General features: G+C 41.8%; 1 protein-coding gene across 1 annotated transcript; it reads left to right on the top strand.

The window, feature by feature from the left end:
- Nucleotides 1-10,330: 10,330 nt before the first annotated feature.
- LOC104223148 (uncharacterized) lies at nt 10,331-16,879 on the top strand. Its single transcript, XM_009774519.2, has 6 exons — nt 10,331-10,416; nt 11,173-11,677; nt 13,229-13,539; nt 13,630-13,686; nt 15,052-15,515; nt 16,220-16,879. Exons 2-6 carry the CDS (start codon nt 11,253-11,255, stop codon nt 16,577-16,579), a joined length of 1,617 nt encoding a protein of 538 aa, XP_009772821.1. The 5' UTR covers nt 10,331-10,416; nt 11,173-11,252; the 3' UTR covers nt 16,580-16,879.
- The last annotated feature ends 1,067 nt before the right edge of the window (nt 16,880-17,946 follow it).

Below are 17,946 nucleotides of genomic sequence, written 5' to 3'. Positions count from 1 at the left end.
GGGAGCACCCCAATTCCAAGAAAGATAACAGCAGACCCCTTTTGATTTTTCCAAACAATTTTCAATTGTCTCCTTCCATCCAATTAAATCGGCAGCCATCTCCATATTTTGAAAAAAAAAAGGATCAATGATCCTCATATTCAAAAAGCATAAAGAAAGGACTTCACTTTCTTGATTCTTACAATTGGAAAGAAACACACGCACAATAACATACACCAAAGAAAAGAGAACGAAGCCAATCTTTAAACAAATCGGAGAAAGGTGTCTCGAAATTAAAGGTTTGGTCTGTGTGGAAATTCAATTGCAGAAAAGGAAGTTCAAAAATGTTAAAGACATCCTGTTACATTGGATTTAGCCAAGGACGATTAGACTAGCAGATTTATTTTAGTAAATTTTGTTTGTTTTCTATGAGAACATAAATATCTGAATTGGTGGCTTAGATTGGTCGGCATCAATAGTGATATGAGGTTGGTTATCGCCTTATCGCCGGTTGTCGGATATTTGGGAGGTTTTAGTTTATCGTTTGACTGAGGTCGATTTAGGTTTCAAGCTTTTCAGTGTCGATTCGAGGTTCCGGTTTGTAAATTTGGTATTTCGGTCCAAGGATTATTGCTTTGTTTAGCCCGGTTAATTTGCAATTTTCAGCTTTGTTCATTAATAAAAGGTCCATTTCTCAATTTGTGTTATGATGGCTTGATACGCGTGTTGGTTGATTTGTGATTCTACGTTGTTTGAGTAGCATGTTTTAGTTTTTCCTATATAATTAAATTGTTTCAATTAGTTTTTATTTCGATTGTGATGTCCGTAGCCTTGATTCTTGAATAGATGCTTTTAATCGGGTAAATGGAAAACTTGGAGTTGTTTTCTTTCTTGGCAAGGAATAAGAATGGGCCATAAGATGAGTTTTGGACCATAAGGAATCTAGCCAAGTAATAGATCATGTTAGCTAGCCTATTTGCCTCAATAATATCTTGTTCATAAATTTGGCATCACAACAGTCTCAAAGATTAGGAAAATAATTAAATGCGCTAGTTGCTTTAGGTGCACTTATTTAAATTGCCTTCCTTATTTATTAAATTCGGGGGTGCATTTCATGTGACCCGATTTCAATTCTCAACAACGTTAAATAAAATGTGTCATGGACCGCGGGTGCATTTTATGTGGCGTGGTTCAAGGCGTATTTTAAATAACGTTGAATCTTCCTAAAAATGATTAAAAGCGGTTAATAAGTTAAAAATTCACCATAGGCTAAAACATGTAATAAATCAGATAATGGGACAATTATAATAGTTTAAGCGACCGTGCTAGAACCATATCAGGAATGCCTAACACCTTCTCCCGAATTAATAGAATTCCTTACTTAGAATTTCTGGTTCGCAGACTTCAAAAGAAAAGTCAAATTTTCCTCGATTTGGGATTTAAAATAAACCGGTGACTTAGGACACCAATAAATATTCCAAGTGGTGACTCTGAGAAATTAAATTAAATAATCTCATTTCGAATAATGTCACTTAAAGTGGAAAAACTCCTTTATATACCTCTCGGGGTGTAAAAAGGAGGTGTGACAGTGGCTTGCCTTCACCAGCTGTGCACGGAGACCAGGGAAACCCTAACCCTTGCAGATATAATGAACCTTTACTCACCCAAAATTTTCCGTGGGGGGGGGGGTAATAAACTCTAGCAAGCATGGCCACCATGCTCTCCTCACCAGCGTAGACGATAACAACGATCGCAAATGGATAGAATGATTCATCGTCATTGCTACCAGGGACATCATCCCGGCCACAACTCCAACTTTTCCCGAGTCATGGAATCGTTTTTGTAAGTTTTCGGTCATTTACTTCTTTCGTGAAAAAATTATTTTCCGTTGTTGTTTATTTTCCTGTTTCTTTTGTTTTAACTACCCGATGGAAACCACTACAGGTTCAAGTCCTGGACCAGTGAGTTTAGAAAATTCTGGAAATATCCCCCAAATACAGGTGGAAGGCCAAGCACCATGGTCAAAACACCCTTTTTTTTACCCTTGTTTGAACATAAAAACCCTTTAATAACAAATTGCTAACTCTATTTTTTGGCCAAATACAGGACTTCCGAGGGGCTTGTCATTTTCCCTGAGGTCGATGTCTTAGTTGATCCCGAGGAGGCCAGGAGGGTGTTAGAAAATGCCCTCTCCTGGAGTAGAGCTCGTGGATCTACAAGAGCCTATGGTGAGGGTGCCTCATCTCTAAGTTCCCAGCCCGAGATTAAGAAATCGAAGAGAAGACGCTCCTCCTCAGCTGGGGCTCAAAAGAAAAAAGCAAGGAAAATGCCATCTGAGTCGACCATAGTGGTCTTCGTCGATGAAGGGGAAGCCAATGACGAAGAGTCTTCCCTTCTAAGGAGAAAAGGAACTTCTCGGCTCAGCCGAATGCTCAACTGGGGGGAGCTTCAAAACCCGACCATAGAAGAAACTCAAGCACTTTGGGGTAAAATGGACCTGGTAGAGAATGTTGATTCTCTCTTCCCGGCCCCATTGCAGTTTTCGGTCCAAGGAGTTTGGACCCTGGGCTTCTTCTGCCTCCGACCACTGAGCAAATCACCATAAACACTTCTTTCGCCACTGCTGCCTCTTCACCTTCCACACTGATGGGTTTATGCCCATCGATACCAGTTGCTCCTTCGCCGCCAGAAATAACTATATCTCCTCCACCAGTACCATCTGAACAAGAAAGAGACACCTCTCTTCCTCGATCTCCTGACCACGGGAACTTGGGTCATGTTTATTCACCCTCTTCCCCAGATCCCCGGGGGAGAAGAAGTGCCACTCTTTCGGTTTTGAAAGAGTGCCATCTTTTATCCAAGCCTGTAGAGCTTGTGAACTATCTAAAGCCGTTGGCTTCGGAGAAAGATTGGAAGAAAATGCGCTCCCTTTCCGGGGAGTGTCTAGCGAGCAATTCCATGCATAGTGCGACGCAAGTACCATACTAATTTCTTCTTTTCTACTTACATGCTGCAATAAAAATCCTAACTTTAATATTTTTTTATAGGCCAAATTTCTTACTTTTGAAGGCCTGCAAAGGTTGATCCTTGATAAGCAAGGACTTGCTTTCGAGCTGAATCAACTTTTGCCCGAACAAAACTAGCTCGTCGCGCGCCTTCCAGTGCTGGAGGCAAAAACTACAAAAATGAGCGAGCACGAGGCTCGGTTGCAACAGAGCAAGCAAGATAAAATGGCCACGGCTAGGAAGCTTCTCAATTATACGAAAAACTTCAAAAGGCTAAGGCCCAGTCATGTGCCGAGCCTCATGACGATGTACTTGCCACTGCCGAGCGTGAGTTTGCCTTTGAGGAGCAAACCAATAATTTGAAGGCAGACTTACACTCAAAACCGAAGAGGCCAATGCTACCGAGGAGAAGAGGGCCCAAATTAAAGAGAGGCTCAAGAGGGTCATGGATCAAAACCGGATACACTCAACTACAAATGTTGAGCTCGACTCTCGCCTTAGTGCCATGAGACCTGAAAAGGCCAAAATTGATAAACTCCTAGCGAAACTCCAGGACCAAGAGGATTCCCTTATCTTTGAGAAGACATATGCTATATATTATATGACGAGGAAAACATTGAAAGAGGCCCAAGTGGGCATCATCAATATTGATGATTGTATCGTCAAGGTCCGAGAACTGGAGATAATTGCTCGTGAAAATCTTTCCGCTCGGCCTGCTACAACTGACTCCTCGAGTATTGGTTCCGAGTACTCGGGAATTGAAGGAGAGATTGAAGAAGATGAAGGCCCCGAACAGGTAGTGGATTCACCTTCATCTCCCTAGGGAAACATAGATCCCTCGCTCCCTTCAGATTCTGGCGGCAATGATGCATATCTTCTTTTTCTTTTCTTTCCTCTTTTTTGTACTTTGTAATTGTGCCAAATCTTTTACCGAGTTTGGCAAAGGTGAGGAAGATAAGGGTATATGGGCTGCTTTGGTTCACTTGACATACGTACTGTTACGCAACGCCTTCCTGATGATCTTTGGAAGGGCAACGTAAGGCTAAGCAACCGATGTCAGTGCGGTTGCTGTCCGCCAATGAGGTCCTCGCCGCACGCTAGACTAGATTGTCAGTGCCGTGCGGGAAAACCAATGTCGTGGGCAATTGCGGAAGCTTGAGAGAGAATTGGGTTTTGAATGATGATGATGATTTTATTGATGAATGAAAATGCTGATTACAATGATGCGGTGTCGAGGGGGAGAGACACCAGAAAATGCTTGCTTGAAAATGTTTGATTGTTTGGTCCCCCTTAATAATGCTTAAAAAAAATAAACCAACATTACAAGACTAGTCCTAATAAAGCTGTAGAAGCACACTGAAATGAAAATGATGTAAACTAGCCTATGATTACAATGAAAAGGACTTAGATTATTACAAGGAAAAACTAAGTCCGATGGCAGCATCTTTGTCTTGCGGGTCAGGGTCTGCGCGCGCGTTGCTGTGGGCGCGCGCGACACTTGATGTGCTGGCCTGAGGCTGGGCACTGGTGCTTGGCATCAGGGTCTGTGCGCGAGGCGCTGTTGGAATGGGCCTGCAGCTGGGCGCTGGCGAGGCATCAGGATCTGCGCGCGCGGCATTGTCAGGGCGCGCGGCGCTGTTGTCAATGACCAGCCCTTGGGCGCTGGCGAGAGGCATCGGTGGGGCGACAGAGGCACATGCGCGCTTGTCACTTGGCGCAGCCAAGACCACGGGGCCGACCATGGCGCTAGGCATTGTGAGGCTTGCTAGGCCGCCATGGGGCGCGACCAAGGGGTCATGGGGCATGTCTGGAAAGCAGCCCATGACATTCTCCCCCACCTGAGTTGGCGCCGTCCTCGGAGCCTTATGATGATGATGATGATGATGATGATTCTGATGGTTGTTGGATGGGAGGTCTGCGCCCCTCTGTTCTTTGAGCTTGCTGTTGTAGCGAAGCAATGATTGCATGCGGCTGACATGGAAGACTGGATGGATCTTCCACCAGGATGGAGTTTTGACCTGGTATGTGGACTTCCCAATGCGTTTTGCAATGGGCAGGGGCCCAATGTATTTTTGTTGCAGGCGAGGGTCATGGGTCCTTTCTGCAAACAAGTACCGCTTTGGGATGCATAGCATTACTTTGTCCCCTGGTTGATGTTGGGCAAAGCAAAGATTTTGTTCGGTGAACCTTTTTGCCCGCTCTTGGGCCCTGGTGAGATAGCTCCGCACTATCTCCATGTTGCGCTCCCATTCGCTCGAGAAGTTGGCAGCTCGAGGAGATTTCGGCATGGTTGATGTATTTACCGTCTGCGGGAGAAGCGGTTGCTGTCCGGTAACAATTTCAAAAGGGCTCTTGTTTGTATGATGGCTCTTTTGAGAATTGAAACACAGTTGAGCAGCATCCAGGAGCTTCACCCAATGCTTTTGGGATCCGGTTGCAAAGTTGCGGAGATATTCCTCCAGCATGTCATCGAACCGGTCTGTCTGGCCATCCGATGGTGGATGGATGTCTGTGTTGTGACTCAATGTTGACCCAAAGCACCTGAAGAGATGGGTCCAGAAGTTGCTAGTAAAGCGTGAGTCGCGCCTACTAACAATGTTTTTGGGCAGGCCCCAATGTTTGACAATGTGCGAGAAGAAGAGTCGAGCTGTATCTTCTGCTGAGATGTTTTGCGGGGCTGCTATGAAAGTTGCATAGTCTGAGAACTGATCTATGACAACCATGATGGATGCAAGATTGCCGACTTGGGGCAATCCCGTGATGAATCTGAGGGAAACACTTTCCCATGGTCTCTGAGGGACATGTAATGGCTGCGAGGGTCCCGGCTGTGATGGGTGATCCGACTTGTCCTTGTGGCATGGCTGACAAGTCTTCACACGATGATGAGCGTCACCAGCCTTTTGGGGCCGCTGACATGATGACTGATTGTTGCTGCGAAGGGTAGCCTGAACCTGAGGTTCATGTCTGTTGACTACCTTCTCCAACTGCATGGCCGAGATGTTTTCAGCGGCCATCTTTATGGGAAAGCATGGTATGGTGCAGGGCTTGGCCCCTTTTTCTCCCATCATTAGGAGCATATTGGCATATGGCACTGGAATGGTGTTGGTTTGCCTCATGAACTCCAAACCCACTATGATGTCGAAGTCATCTATGATTGCAATGCGCAGGTCGATGCTTCCTTTGTATGGGCCAAGTTTCACTGGGACATTTGTAGCTGTTCCACCCAATGTCTGAGGTGGTGAGTTGATAGCCTTGACGCGGCCTTTGCTCTTTTGTACCACAAGACCTAGGCGCTCTACTTGCGTTGATGACAAGTAGTTATGGGTGGCACCCGTGTCTATCAATGCGTGAAGGGGCTTGCCGTTCACTTTCAATTCGACGAACATTAGGGTCCTCGCTTGCTTAGGAGGTCCTTCGTCCATCTTTTCTTTCCCTTTCCTGGTGATCGGGACTGATGTTTTCTTAGGAGGACATGCACTGGTCCCCGCTAAGGCATGAGGGATAGAGCCAACAATTGCATTGAAGGCGCCTACCTGGTTGTCTTCAGATGTGTCTGATGCATCTGTCTCATCCTCGACAGTCTGATGAGCATTGACCTTGATGTTTGGGCATTCATTGTTCCAATGTGCCCCACCGCAATGACGGCATTCTGAGGGAGGCTTTCTCCCCTGATTGTTGTTGATGGATGCAGCACTGTTGCTGTTGGAGGGAGGAGTCTTAGTTTTGGATGCACTCCGATCTCCCCCACTTTTGCTTGGGCCACCATTGCTGGGATGGTGCCCGTTGAATCCCCCTCGGACAGACGGCTGGGGCCTGTCGTTCTGAGTTCCCAAATGATAATCGCCAAGGCATTCTGCAGCTTGAATGGCCTTGGGCAGGGTGTCTACCCGTTGTCGCTGTAGTTCCATACGGGCATGAGGTTTCAAACCTTCTATGAATGCGAAGAGTTTGTCTTTGTCCCCCATGTCGCGTATGTTTAGCATGAGTGCGGAGAATTCGCGCACGTACTCCCTCACTGATCTGGTGTGGCGGAGGTCCCGTAGCTTTCTCCTGGAATTGTATTCCACATTTTCGGGAAAGAACTGCAGGCGTATGGCTACCTTCAATTCGTCCCATGTCTGAAGAGTATCTTCACCGGCCTTGATGGCTTCGTGTTTGACCCGCCACCAAAGTTTGGCATCGCCCTGAAGATACATGGCAGCAGTCGCTACCTTTTTGGATTCCTCCAAATGGCCGACGGCATCGAAGTATTGTTCGATGTCGAAGATGAAGTTTTCCACTTCTTTAGCATCCCGGGATCCGTCGTATGGCTTTGGCTCCGGTATCTTAAGCTTTTGTGGAATGGGGGTGAGGTTTGCTGCACCCCTGATGTGATGGTCGCCTTCTCGAAGTAGGCTCTGTAAGGCAGCATTGACAACGTTGAGCTTGTCAGTCAAGTCGTTTATGGTTTGCTGCATGGCAGTTAGTCTGTCTGCCTCATGTTGCTGATGGGCTAAATCGTCGGCACGCTCCTGTTGGAGGTCCTCAAATTTGCCATGAATATTGGCAGTTTCGATGGCTGCTGTTTGTCGGTCCTCGTCGGAGTCACGACTGATGTTTGCAATGTCATTTTCGGCCTGCCGCATTCGGCGGTCCAGGTCGTCCAACCTTTGCACTAGGTTGTTGCTTTGATCAGGCACCGTTTCTACGATGGGTCGTAATCGGTCAACCGTCTCTTCTAGGGATGCTAGACGCTCCCCATGATTCACCATGGTCAGAAATGGTGATGATGGCAAATGTTCCCTCGTCCGATGTCGAGCCTAGGCTCTGATACCAACTGTTACGCAACGCCTTCCTGATGATCTTTGGAAGGGCAACGTAAGGCTAAGCAACCGATGTCAGTGCGGTTGCTGTCCGCCAATGAGGTCCTCGCCGCACGCTAGACTAGATTGTCAGTGCCGTGCGGGAAAACCAATGTCGTGGGCAATTGCGGAAGCTTGAGAGAGAATTGGGTTTTGAATGATGATGATGATTTTATTGATGAATGAAAATGCTGATTACAATGATGCGGTGTCGAGGGGGAGAGACACCAGAAAATGCTTGCTTGAAAATGTTTGATTGTTTGGTCCCCCTTAATAATGCTTAAAAAAAATAAACCAACATTACAAGACTAGTCCTAATAAAGCTGTAGAAGCACACTGAAATGAAAATGATGTAAACTAGCCTATGATTACAATGAAAAGGACTTAGATTATTACAAGGAAAAACTAAGTCCGATGGCAGCATCTTTGTCTTGCGGGTCAGGGTCTGCGCGCGCGTTGCTGTGGGCGCGCGCGACACTTGATGTGCTGGCCTGAGGCTGGGCACTGGTGCTTGGCATCAGGGTCTGTGCGCGAGGCGCTGTTGGAATGGGCCTGCAGCTGGGCGCTGGCGAGGCATCAGGATCTGCGCGCGCGGCATTGTCAGGGCGCGCGGCGCTGTTGTCAATGACCAGCCCTTGGGCGCTGGCGAGAGGCATCGGTGGGGCGACAGAGGCACATGCGCGCTTGTCACTTGGCGCAGCCAAGACCACGGGGCCGACCATGGCGCTAGGCATTGTGAGGCTTGCTAGGCCGCCATGGGGCGCGACCAAGGGGTCATGGGGCATGTCTGGAAAGCAGCCCATGACAGTACATATGTAGCCTGCGTGCCTCTATCTATTTGAGTATTTGAAACTATAATAGTCTTAGTCTTTTGGTGCTTCTCTACTGCCGTAACATAAGAAGTTGGGGTCGCTATGTTATAAATGTTTATTGAATCCTTTTTAATGTGAGGTATTAACATTATTCAATGTTTATTTTATTGAAGGGGGTTCAATAGATGGAATGCGACTTAGTTCACACATGGTTTATAATGGCAAGGTGCTACATGGTTGATGAGCTTCAAATTGATCGTTGAAAAAAGAATCATTGTATTATCCTATGTTACTTTGAAGGCTACTTCTTACTGTCTTGATTCCATAGCACCCAGTGAGAGCTTTGCAGGTGTTTAGAGATGGCATCAAACTATGGCCTTGGATATCTCTTCATGGATACTTTTGCACTATAGTTGATTGACTTGAAGGCATTTTCTTTTTGTATGTACTTCATTAACACTATTAGGGTCAACTTATGACACATTATCACAAAGTTGGCATTAGCGGTTAATTTCTGCAGGGTCTACTTTCATACACATTGTAAGACATTAACTTGGGTAGTTTCATGTATTTAGCCACTAAGCAATCTGCTTAGTGGCACCTTTTTCTTAAAGATTGTTGATTTTAGGCCACTGGGACCCTTCGCGCGCCGTCACAAGTCATCTTCTCCCCTCCTCTCCGCCTCGCTGATTATCTTCTTCGCGCCTCGCATGTGTTGCCGGTCATCTTCTTTCCCCTCCCTCTTACTTTTTCTGCTTTTGTTTTTTTGTTCAGAAAAGATTTCTGTCTCAACATCTTCTCCCTTTTCCATCGTTATGGATTATCTTTTTGTTGTAGGAGTAAAAAATACTCAAACATTTAAGGCAAGAAATAGGCCAGCAGTAACAATCAATAATATTTTTAGCGCATGCATTAATACCAACACAAACAATTCCAAAATGCCCAATGTAAAGCTTCTTCCTCAATCTCAAAAATTCACTCCTACAAGTCCACGAGAACCGAATGATTAGGAAATATGCAATTTAGTATTACATAGTATGTATGCCAAATAAGAATAAAAAACTATGAGTGTCTATATTTTCAAGAATAATTCTTGTGATCAAATCCTTATAGTCTGCATCTTTCTCTTCCTCATTGCCGGTTTCTTGTTTTGTTTTTAGAACGTCCTCCCCCCTAGCAGGCATCTTTCTTCCTCCCTACTCTTCTCCCTTTATTATTATGTTTTCAGACATCTTTGCTACATAGAAATAGTGCTAGCGGTGGTGACGCAGTGGATATAGTGTGGTGATACGATAGTTTTTTGAAAACTAAATTTTTTTTAACAAATAATTTTTTTTTAGAATATTGCGCCAACATATAAGTGACAATCACTCTTGTGCTATGTCAACGATTACTCTTGTGCTATGTCAACGTTTTATGTTTAATAGATATATTTTTAGGTTGGAACGACTAATAGGTACAATGGTTAGTTAAAATATCAAAATAAAATTTGGAGGTAACTTTAAGGAGCCGTATATAGTTTTAGCCAAAAAAGAACTAAGGTAATTAATTACCCCTAGTTTCTGATATGTGAAGGATGCATTTGGAAAAATTCAGGTATTAGCTCGATATATCAAGCCCCATAAGCGGGAACCTATACATGAAAAAATAGTTGTACTCACATCTTAGGTTTATAAACATAACGTCCACTTCTTTTCTTTTTTTTATGAAACATAAAACACATTTCTCTTAAGTTATCGCCGCCGAAGCAGCCTCTGTTTTCACTCACTTCATTCACTGGTAAACTACTGCTCCCCAACTAAAACCCCATATAGATTTATCCTCTTTATAGCTTAATTTTCTCTAGTTTCTGTCAGCTTAGCTTTGTATGTTGGATACAAAAATGTTTTGTGACTTCCCTGCTTCTTTTTCTTCAATTTGCATGGCTTTTCGTACAAATTAAGAGTCTTTTTTTTGGTTGTTTTACCGGGGCTGCTAAATTTGAGGTTTCAAGAACTTCCCATTAGAAAAATGAAATGGGTTGTGTTTGCAAATTCGAAAACAAGAGTTTTTGATCCTACTGAAAAGGATTGGTAGAATTCTTTGTTGGATATTGATTCTGTTGTTTTTGGTGTTTTTTTATAGTTAGATGCTGGTCTTATGATTTGAGTGTTCAAGCTCCCTATTTGTGTAATTTACAGGACCAAATTTTTTATAATATTAGATATTAGAAATCACAGTTTCATACAAAATGTTGTGTGATTCCCAGCTTGTTTTCTTGAATTTTTCATTTTCATCATGACAGTTAGAGGAGTTTTCATACTCCGCTTCATGCAAGATTAAAAATTTGTAGATTGCAATCATTTAGTGGTTTTTGTTGGAAATGCCATGTGTTTGGTGAATTCATAGACTTCTTCCTATATTTCAGCTTTGACTTCATCCCGTTCCAATTATGAAGGGCTAGCAGTAGAAGAATTTGATCAGATTTTTCTTAATTTTATCAAGTATTGTTCAGATTGGATTTCTCAGGCAATTCAGTTTCATTTTGTGTTACAGACTGAGCTAAAATTCTCGTCAAAGCTTCCCCCTTTTTGGTGGTTTTGCAAGAATGAACTTATTTTGGCTGCATATGTAGTATGGCACCTGCTCAACATATAGGACAGACAGCTTTAGATAGGAAACCAAATTTTTCTGTTAAAATTGCTGCTACTGCTGCTACTGGTAAAACGAACACTATACCATATAATTCCGAGAAGAAAGGTTTCAACTATAGATACAACATTGTTCAAATGGAAAGTACCTTGAATGCACGAACTACTAAAGCTTCAAACAGTGCCACAGATGTGGCTGTCGATGTAACTGGGTTTGCAAGAAGCAGCGACATCAGATTAGCTACGAAGGAGGATCCTGATGAAACTGAATACTCGAGCTCATTTGCTGACACTACATCTGGAAATGATAATGGTTCTGGGCCAAGTGATGCCGAAGTGGAGTCACGATTCTATGATGATAGTGGCTTGGCATCTTCATTCGACGGATTTGGCAGCTTGTTTCCAATAAGGTGTGGATTTCTTGCTTGGTGCATGTTTTCTTAGAGCAAGGAAGATTTGTTTAGTTTTATTGTTTTTTTGTCTAAATCACTGGTTCCTCCTTGGACTGATCCTGTTAACAGTTTCAGTATTCTTTTCTTTTTCTAATTCCCACTTTTCAATTGTTAGATACCCATTTGAATAAGAGGTGCAACAATTAGCATGAATCTTTTCCTTTTCTGAGATATTAACTGAAGTTGTTAACTGTTGCTTGCCTAATCCTTTAAAACAACTCTAAAAATAGATATGTACAGTGATGACCAAAGAGTGCATTCTAGCCTAGTACGAGTCTACTCTCCCAAAATACCATCCCGGATGGTAATTTTTGAAACATTACCAAAGTGGGACCCATCACACTTGTTAAAACGTGTTTCTGGATGCTTCAGTCTTGTTCTCCTTCGTATGATGTAGGTCCAGCCATTAGCCTAGAGCCCTAAATACTTTTGGTCTTAAAGCTTAAGTTCTATGTTTGTATGCAGTAGCCAACATTGTCATTTTCTGAAGATTAGCTATCTTATGGAGTATTACATCTAATCATGAGATCATCCAAGGTAGAAATTAAAGTGCCGTTTGTCTTCTGTAAGTGCTAATGTAATTAGATGAGAACAGCTATATAACTGTGATCCCGATGGCTCTTTTCTCTTTCTGCTGAAGTTCCTCGTGAACATTTGTCAATGTAATGAGCTCAACAAGTGTCATGAGCATTACATTAATCTTTTTTCCTTTTATTTTGAGAATTAAGGTATTTTGAAGACTTTCAGACAGGTATAACAAGGTTGCCGAATTTTTCTTTTTGTCCCTAACTAGGTTCCAGCTTCTTCAGCTATTTCTCTTATCCTATACGTTATTCTATAATTCTTCACATAACTCTTTACTGTCTCTTTCCTGGGCCTGTGCAGAAAATTTTAAAGGTGGTGTTTTCGTATTACTAGACTAATTCCTCTTGCAGGTTGATCTTAAATCCAGTGAACTATGACAAACTAAATCTGAAGAAGTAACCTTCTTCTTTTTGATTAGATTGAAGTGCCATAATGTGCGGTAGAATCCCATAAAATATGGAAGTCCTGCATTAAATTTACTCGAGTAACTCTACTTATGATCTTTAAACCTCTTCCAATATGTCAATCACAGTGCTTTCTTAGAGGAACTTATCAAGTGCTAACTCAATCAGCATCCAATTTTAGCTTGACAGTTGTTTCAAAGCTTGTCGTGTACTTTTAGGCTTGTCAGGTCCTTGTATAGAGTCCCCTGAGATCTGAGCTTTTAAACATTTAGAATCTTGTATTATGTGGAGAAATTGCTTTAAGCTGTAAACAATACAAGGCATCCGCATGGGATGGAATTAGCTTTGGTTTACTTTTAAATTCCCTTTGGGGAACTTCCTTATTATACCTTTCAGAAGCTTATTTCTGCTTGATTTAGTTGATGGCGATATGGTAAGTAACTTCAGCATGCATGAGCTAAATGTAGTCGAACAGTGTAAATTATTTGATTGTGTTCAACTGACTGCTTACGTATTTCAGGAAGAAAAAGTTAACTGCTCACTGGAGAGACTTTGTACATCCCATAATGTGGCGGTGTAAATGGGCAGAACTCAAGATGAAAGAGCTTCAGTTGCAGGCAGCAAGGTACAACAGAGAGATATCAGCGCTTGATGGGAAAAAACATAGGGCATTAGATCAAGCTACTTTGGAAGAGTCAGGCTCGAAATCATTGCCATTTGTTTATCCAAGGCACAGGAAAAAGGCCATGAAGAGGAGAAAGAGGAAAAGAGTTGAGGATGGAACAGATATTGCAGCACAAATGTCCACTCATAACCTTTTCTCTTATTTTGGTATGATTTCTTCTTCATTCTATTTTTGCTTGGCAACCGATGTCTCTTGCCACCATGATAAGTTCTATTTTGGCATGTGATATCTTGCAGAAAATAAAAAGCTGGATTTGGATGGTACACCAGCTGGAGATGATACTAGTAATGCAGGTATGTATTAATGTTCACACTTTCCCATAATTATTTACCACTAAATGAGTTCATATCATTAATCTTCTGCTTCTCCCTTTGTAAAAGAGAGTATGGATTGCTGGGATTTCTTCTGCCTTTGGTTTGTTTTTTCAGCCACCTAGGTTGCCTACCTGCTTACAATGTCCGCTTGTCAATGAGAAAAAACCAAATAAAATATTTTTTTCTTTCCTTTTTTTTCAGTTTGTTGATTGGTAAGGAAATACTAATCTTTTTAGGGGCAGATAAAGTGAAATTCCGATACCTTTATAGAATTCTTTTCTCTTAACTAATGTTTGATGTTTCCGTCATTCTCCTGGAACATTCAATTCTTGAATAACCAGTTCTTTTATGGTCACACATTTTGAAGCAACATAAATTGCAAATTTGTTTTATAATTTGTCAAAATCCTCTGGCATGTTCCTTAAGTTTATATGTCACTCCAAATAGAGTAACATGCTTGGTTGAATAACCTACATGTGCATTTCCCATAGGCAATTGTAGAACAAATTTGTACCTATATTAATTTTGGTTGTCGTTGTTCCCTAGAAAAGAGTTGGACCTGTTATTTCGAAACTGCAATGACGCTCTGATGTGTCTTATTTTGATTGAAACTCAAATTGTAGTCATGCATGATGCATTGTGGACTCACAACTCTTTTGCGTTTTTCATTTTCTCACCAAGGAAGATTCGCCCTTTTGAAAACCATAGGCCCTAAATTTGGCATAGAACGGAAATGCGCCAGTAATGTATTCAACCTTGAAGGTGATTATCTTGAGCCATGTAACGCTTAACAGTTAACTTATGACTAGTTACCAAATCTCTGTGCAGTATGCACGGACCTTCTTATCTTCATACTTCGGAGAGCAATGACACATGATATTCCAGATCAGTTCTAGCTCAGATGTTATGAACTTTGTTTGACATGTTTAAAGCTCTAAAATTTTGGAAGTGCATATAACTTGTGCTCCAACTGTGTCTATCAGCATAAAACTAGTTAATGAATGATAAAGTTTCAAAATATAGAACAAGCATGTGGTCTGTCTGCTATATTTATTCTTTCATCAAATAAAGTATTATAGGTAATTATGAAATTCGAAAATGAGAAGTGAGGATGTTGGCCCCAGGGCCTAGCTCAAGTGGCAAAGGGTGGTGTCAAATATTCCGAATAAGGACTTGAACAACTTCACTACAGTTTATGCTCAAAAGTATGTCAATCTTAATGTTGAGTTTAAAGTGTTTGTCCTTCTGGCATCTTTACTAAAGGCATAGATATGTTAACAAATTGTTTTGGTAATATAGTTTCACTGGATGTCCCTTATGTTGATTTTTTTTTTCCTGACATAGCACTGGCAGAACAGAAATCCAATGGCCATGATGAGTTTGGTAATGATGATGATTTGTCGATTCTGGAAAGCAGCAATAGTTTTCTAGAGCAGATCCTTCGCAAAATTGAACTTGTACATTGTCGGGTTCATAAGTTGAAGGACCAACTTGATACAGTGATGACAAAAAATGCAATAAAGTTTTCTTCCTCTGAGAATCTGATGTCATTTGATGGACAGGCTAGCTCTATTCGTAGCCCTACATTCTCGGCATGCAATGGAGACACAATATCAGCTGGAGCTTTATATGCAACATCTCAGCACATGGTAGATTATGATCTTGGAGATTTTGTCATGCCTGACAGTACAATGTCAAGCTATGGAGAGGCTATGCCTATTCCTGACATCATTGAAAGTACAGTAGGACTTTTATCCTCTGTGGATGTCACGCAGCAGCAGGCACAAGTTGGAGATTCAAGAGAAAGAGTAAGACATCTATCCTTTCCAAGTGGAAAAAGAGAGTGAATAATATTGAGTTGTGGTTGTTATCTGGCTATGCTAGGTTGATGAGCTAATCACTGAGTGCTGTTTGGAGGGCCCTATAGCACTTAATCCTAGGACTAAAAATAGGGACTAGCTTTTGTATTTCATACTTGGTGCTTGGTTTAAAGTGGCGATTACATTTCAATACTATGAGTAAATAGATTATGTTTCCTGCAGTCACATCTGGTGCTTGGCTTAGGAGATGCAATTAGATGTTCTTCAAAAATAGTATTTGGCCCTTATGTGTCGAGTAATCTCCAAATATGCAGTCCGTATCAATGTGTCGAATGTTTTGGTAATTAATAAGCCCCTATTGTAAATGGAATTAGTCGAAGTAAGGGAACAACAAGTGGTAAAACCAGGCTGCGTTTGAGTGAGTCCTTTTCTGGTTTTGTGTGTGTGTGTGGGGGGGGGGGGGGGGGGGGCGAGGATGTGGGAGGCTCTCAGATAAACCAACCTGAGATTAGTCCTCTTTACCAATGTAATCACCACTTTCTATAAACCAAAGGACCATAGTTTTCTAAAATAAGTTAGTTCCCCCCCATTTATGCCCTTTGTGCTCTTCACTCATTAAAGATGTTGCGAGGCTGGTTGTTTTCCATTGCACTTCAATCCGTTGATTGTTTTTATGTATTGCTAATCTACAGATTGTTGATAACATTCTCATACATAATGAAGTATCTGAAGTAGGAGGACACATTTTGACGATGAATCCTGACAAATCCTTGGAGAAACATCAAGATGTGAGAAATAATGTGGAAGAAGAAAGCTCTAATCCACTGCTCCCTGCATCAGATTCTAATGCGGCAGTTAAAGCATCCACATCTCAGGAGAATCCACCTCCCCCTGCAGCAGTTAAAGCATCGACATCTCAAGAACAATCAACATTTAAGTCGTGCTTAGCCTCGGATATCCGTTTTCCCAAAAACAAAAGAAAGCGAGGAGAACGTAAAGCCGGTTCAGTTGGTTGGAATCGTAAAATGCCGGGTGAACCTGATAGCCAGTGAGTCTTATATATAGAACATATTTTGACTTGCCGAAACGTTGTCAAGAAATGCAAACCTCATGATAATGGTGGATGACCAGGAAAAGGTCCCATGCCGCTCAACTGCTCAAAATAGTCTGCTCTTCCATAAGTTTCGTAGGAGTTGTTATGGCAATACTTGCGACTTTTAATTTGAGGATTCCATACTCTAATAGTAGTCAGGTACAGCTGAAGTGGTTTGAGTATCACGATAGGTAGTGTAACCTTTGTAGATCAGATAATGTATCTTTTAGCATTCAATTGAACACCCTTTTGAATTTAAGGAGTAGAAATTAGTACAGCAACTTGTTCTTTTCAGTGTTGCTTAGTGACATGCTTCATATCCTCTCCGAAAATAAGCTCTCACTAGTTGGGATTTTGAATACATTAATTTTAGGCTGAATACATCTCCAGCCCCTTAAACTTGTCCCTTTTTTCCATTTAGGCACTTAAACTAAACCTTGTTTCTATTGAACACCTGAACTCAATTAAAAATGTATCAATTAGACACAAGTTGTTGACATGTCAAAGTGAGTGTAATTCACCTCCTTTGAGAGCGTGAAGTTTTGTTTCTCTTTCTCCTTACACCATCTCCAACTGCCATCCCTTCGCTTCCATAACACTAGCTCCAACACCATCTTGCCCACCTCCACTATTATAGTCATTATTCCCTTTTTTTGCTCCTACTATATTTTTTTTGGGTTATTTCCAATTTTCTGCTTTATTCATATACTTATGCTTCTCCATTTTTGTTTTGTTTTGTTTTGTGTGTATACTTATGTTTTTGTAAAAGATTTTAATTATACATGGGAGAATGAGAATGAGAAATGGGGGAGTAGTAAACATGGGATTCGAACCCTCACCTACATTGAAGGTTTTGGTAGCCCGGAAAAGGAAAAAAGAGGAAGGTTTTGATAGCCCAGGAAAGGGCAAAAAGAAGAAATGTTATTTTCTTTTCTTTTCTATGTTTGTTCTGATAAGTTAGTGGCAAGGTCTGTGTAAACTTTATCCTTTTCAAACCTACTTGTGGATTACACTGGTTATGCTATTGTTGTTTGTTGTTTGTTGTTGTTGATGTTGTTGTTGTTTGTTTGTTCTGACAGAGGAAGTTTTCGAAGCCAAAGTAACGGAAAATCAACTTAAATAACCATAGTAATGTGAACAAAACGAACTACATATATCACATGCTACCTATATGGTATCACTCTGAGCCAACAACCCAGCCTAGCGGCAATTAGCCAGCCCAAAGTTATATAATGCATGGTTATCATGTGTTATATGTCCCCAATTTTGTAACGACTCTACTGGTCGTTTTGAACAATTGCATCCGGTTCGGCAGTTTGAGGTCAA

This window comes from Nicotiana sylvestris, chromosome 6 (assembly GCF_000393655.2).
Source record: "Nicotiana sylvestris chromosome 6, ASM39365v2, whole genome shotgun sequence".
NCBI classification, from domain to species: Eukaryota; Viridiplantae; Streptophyta; class Magnoliopsida; order Solanales; family Solanaceae; genus Nicotiana; species Nicotiana sylvestris.
Note: the sequence above shows the minus strand (reverse complement) of the source record. Positions and strands in the feature narration are given on the sequence as shown.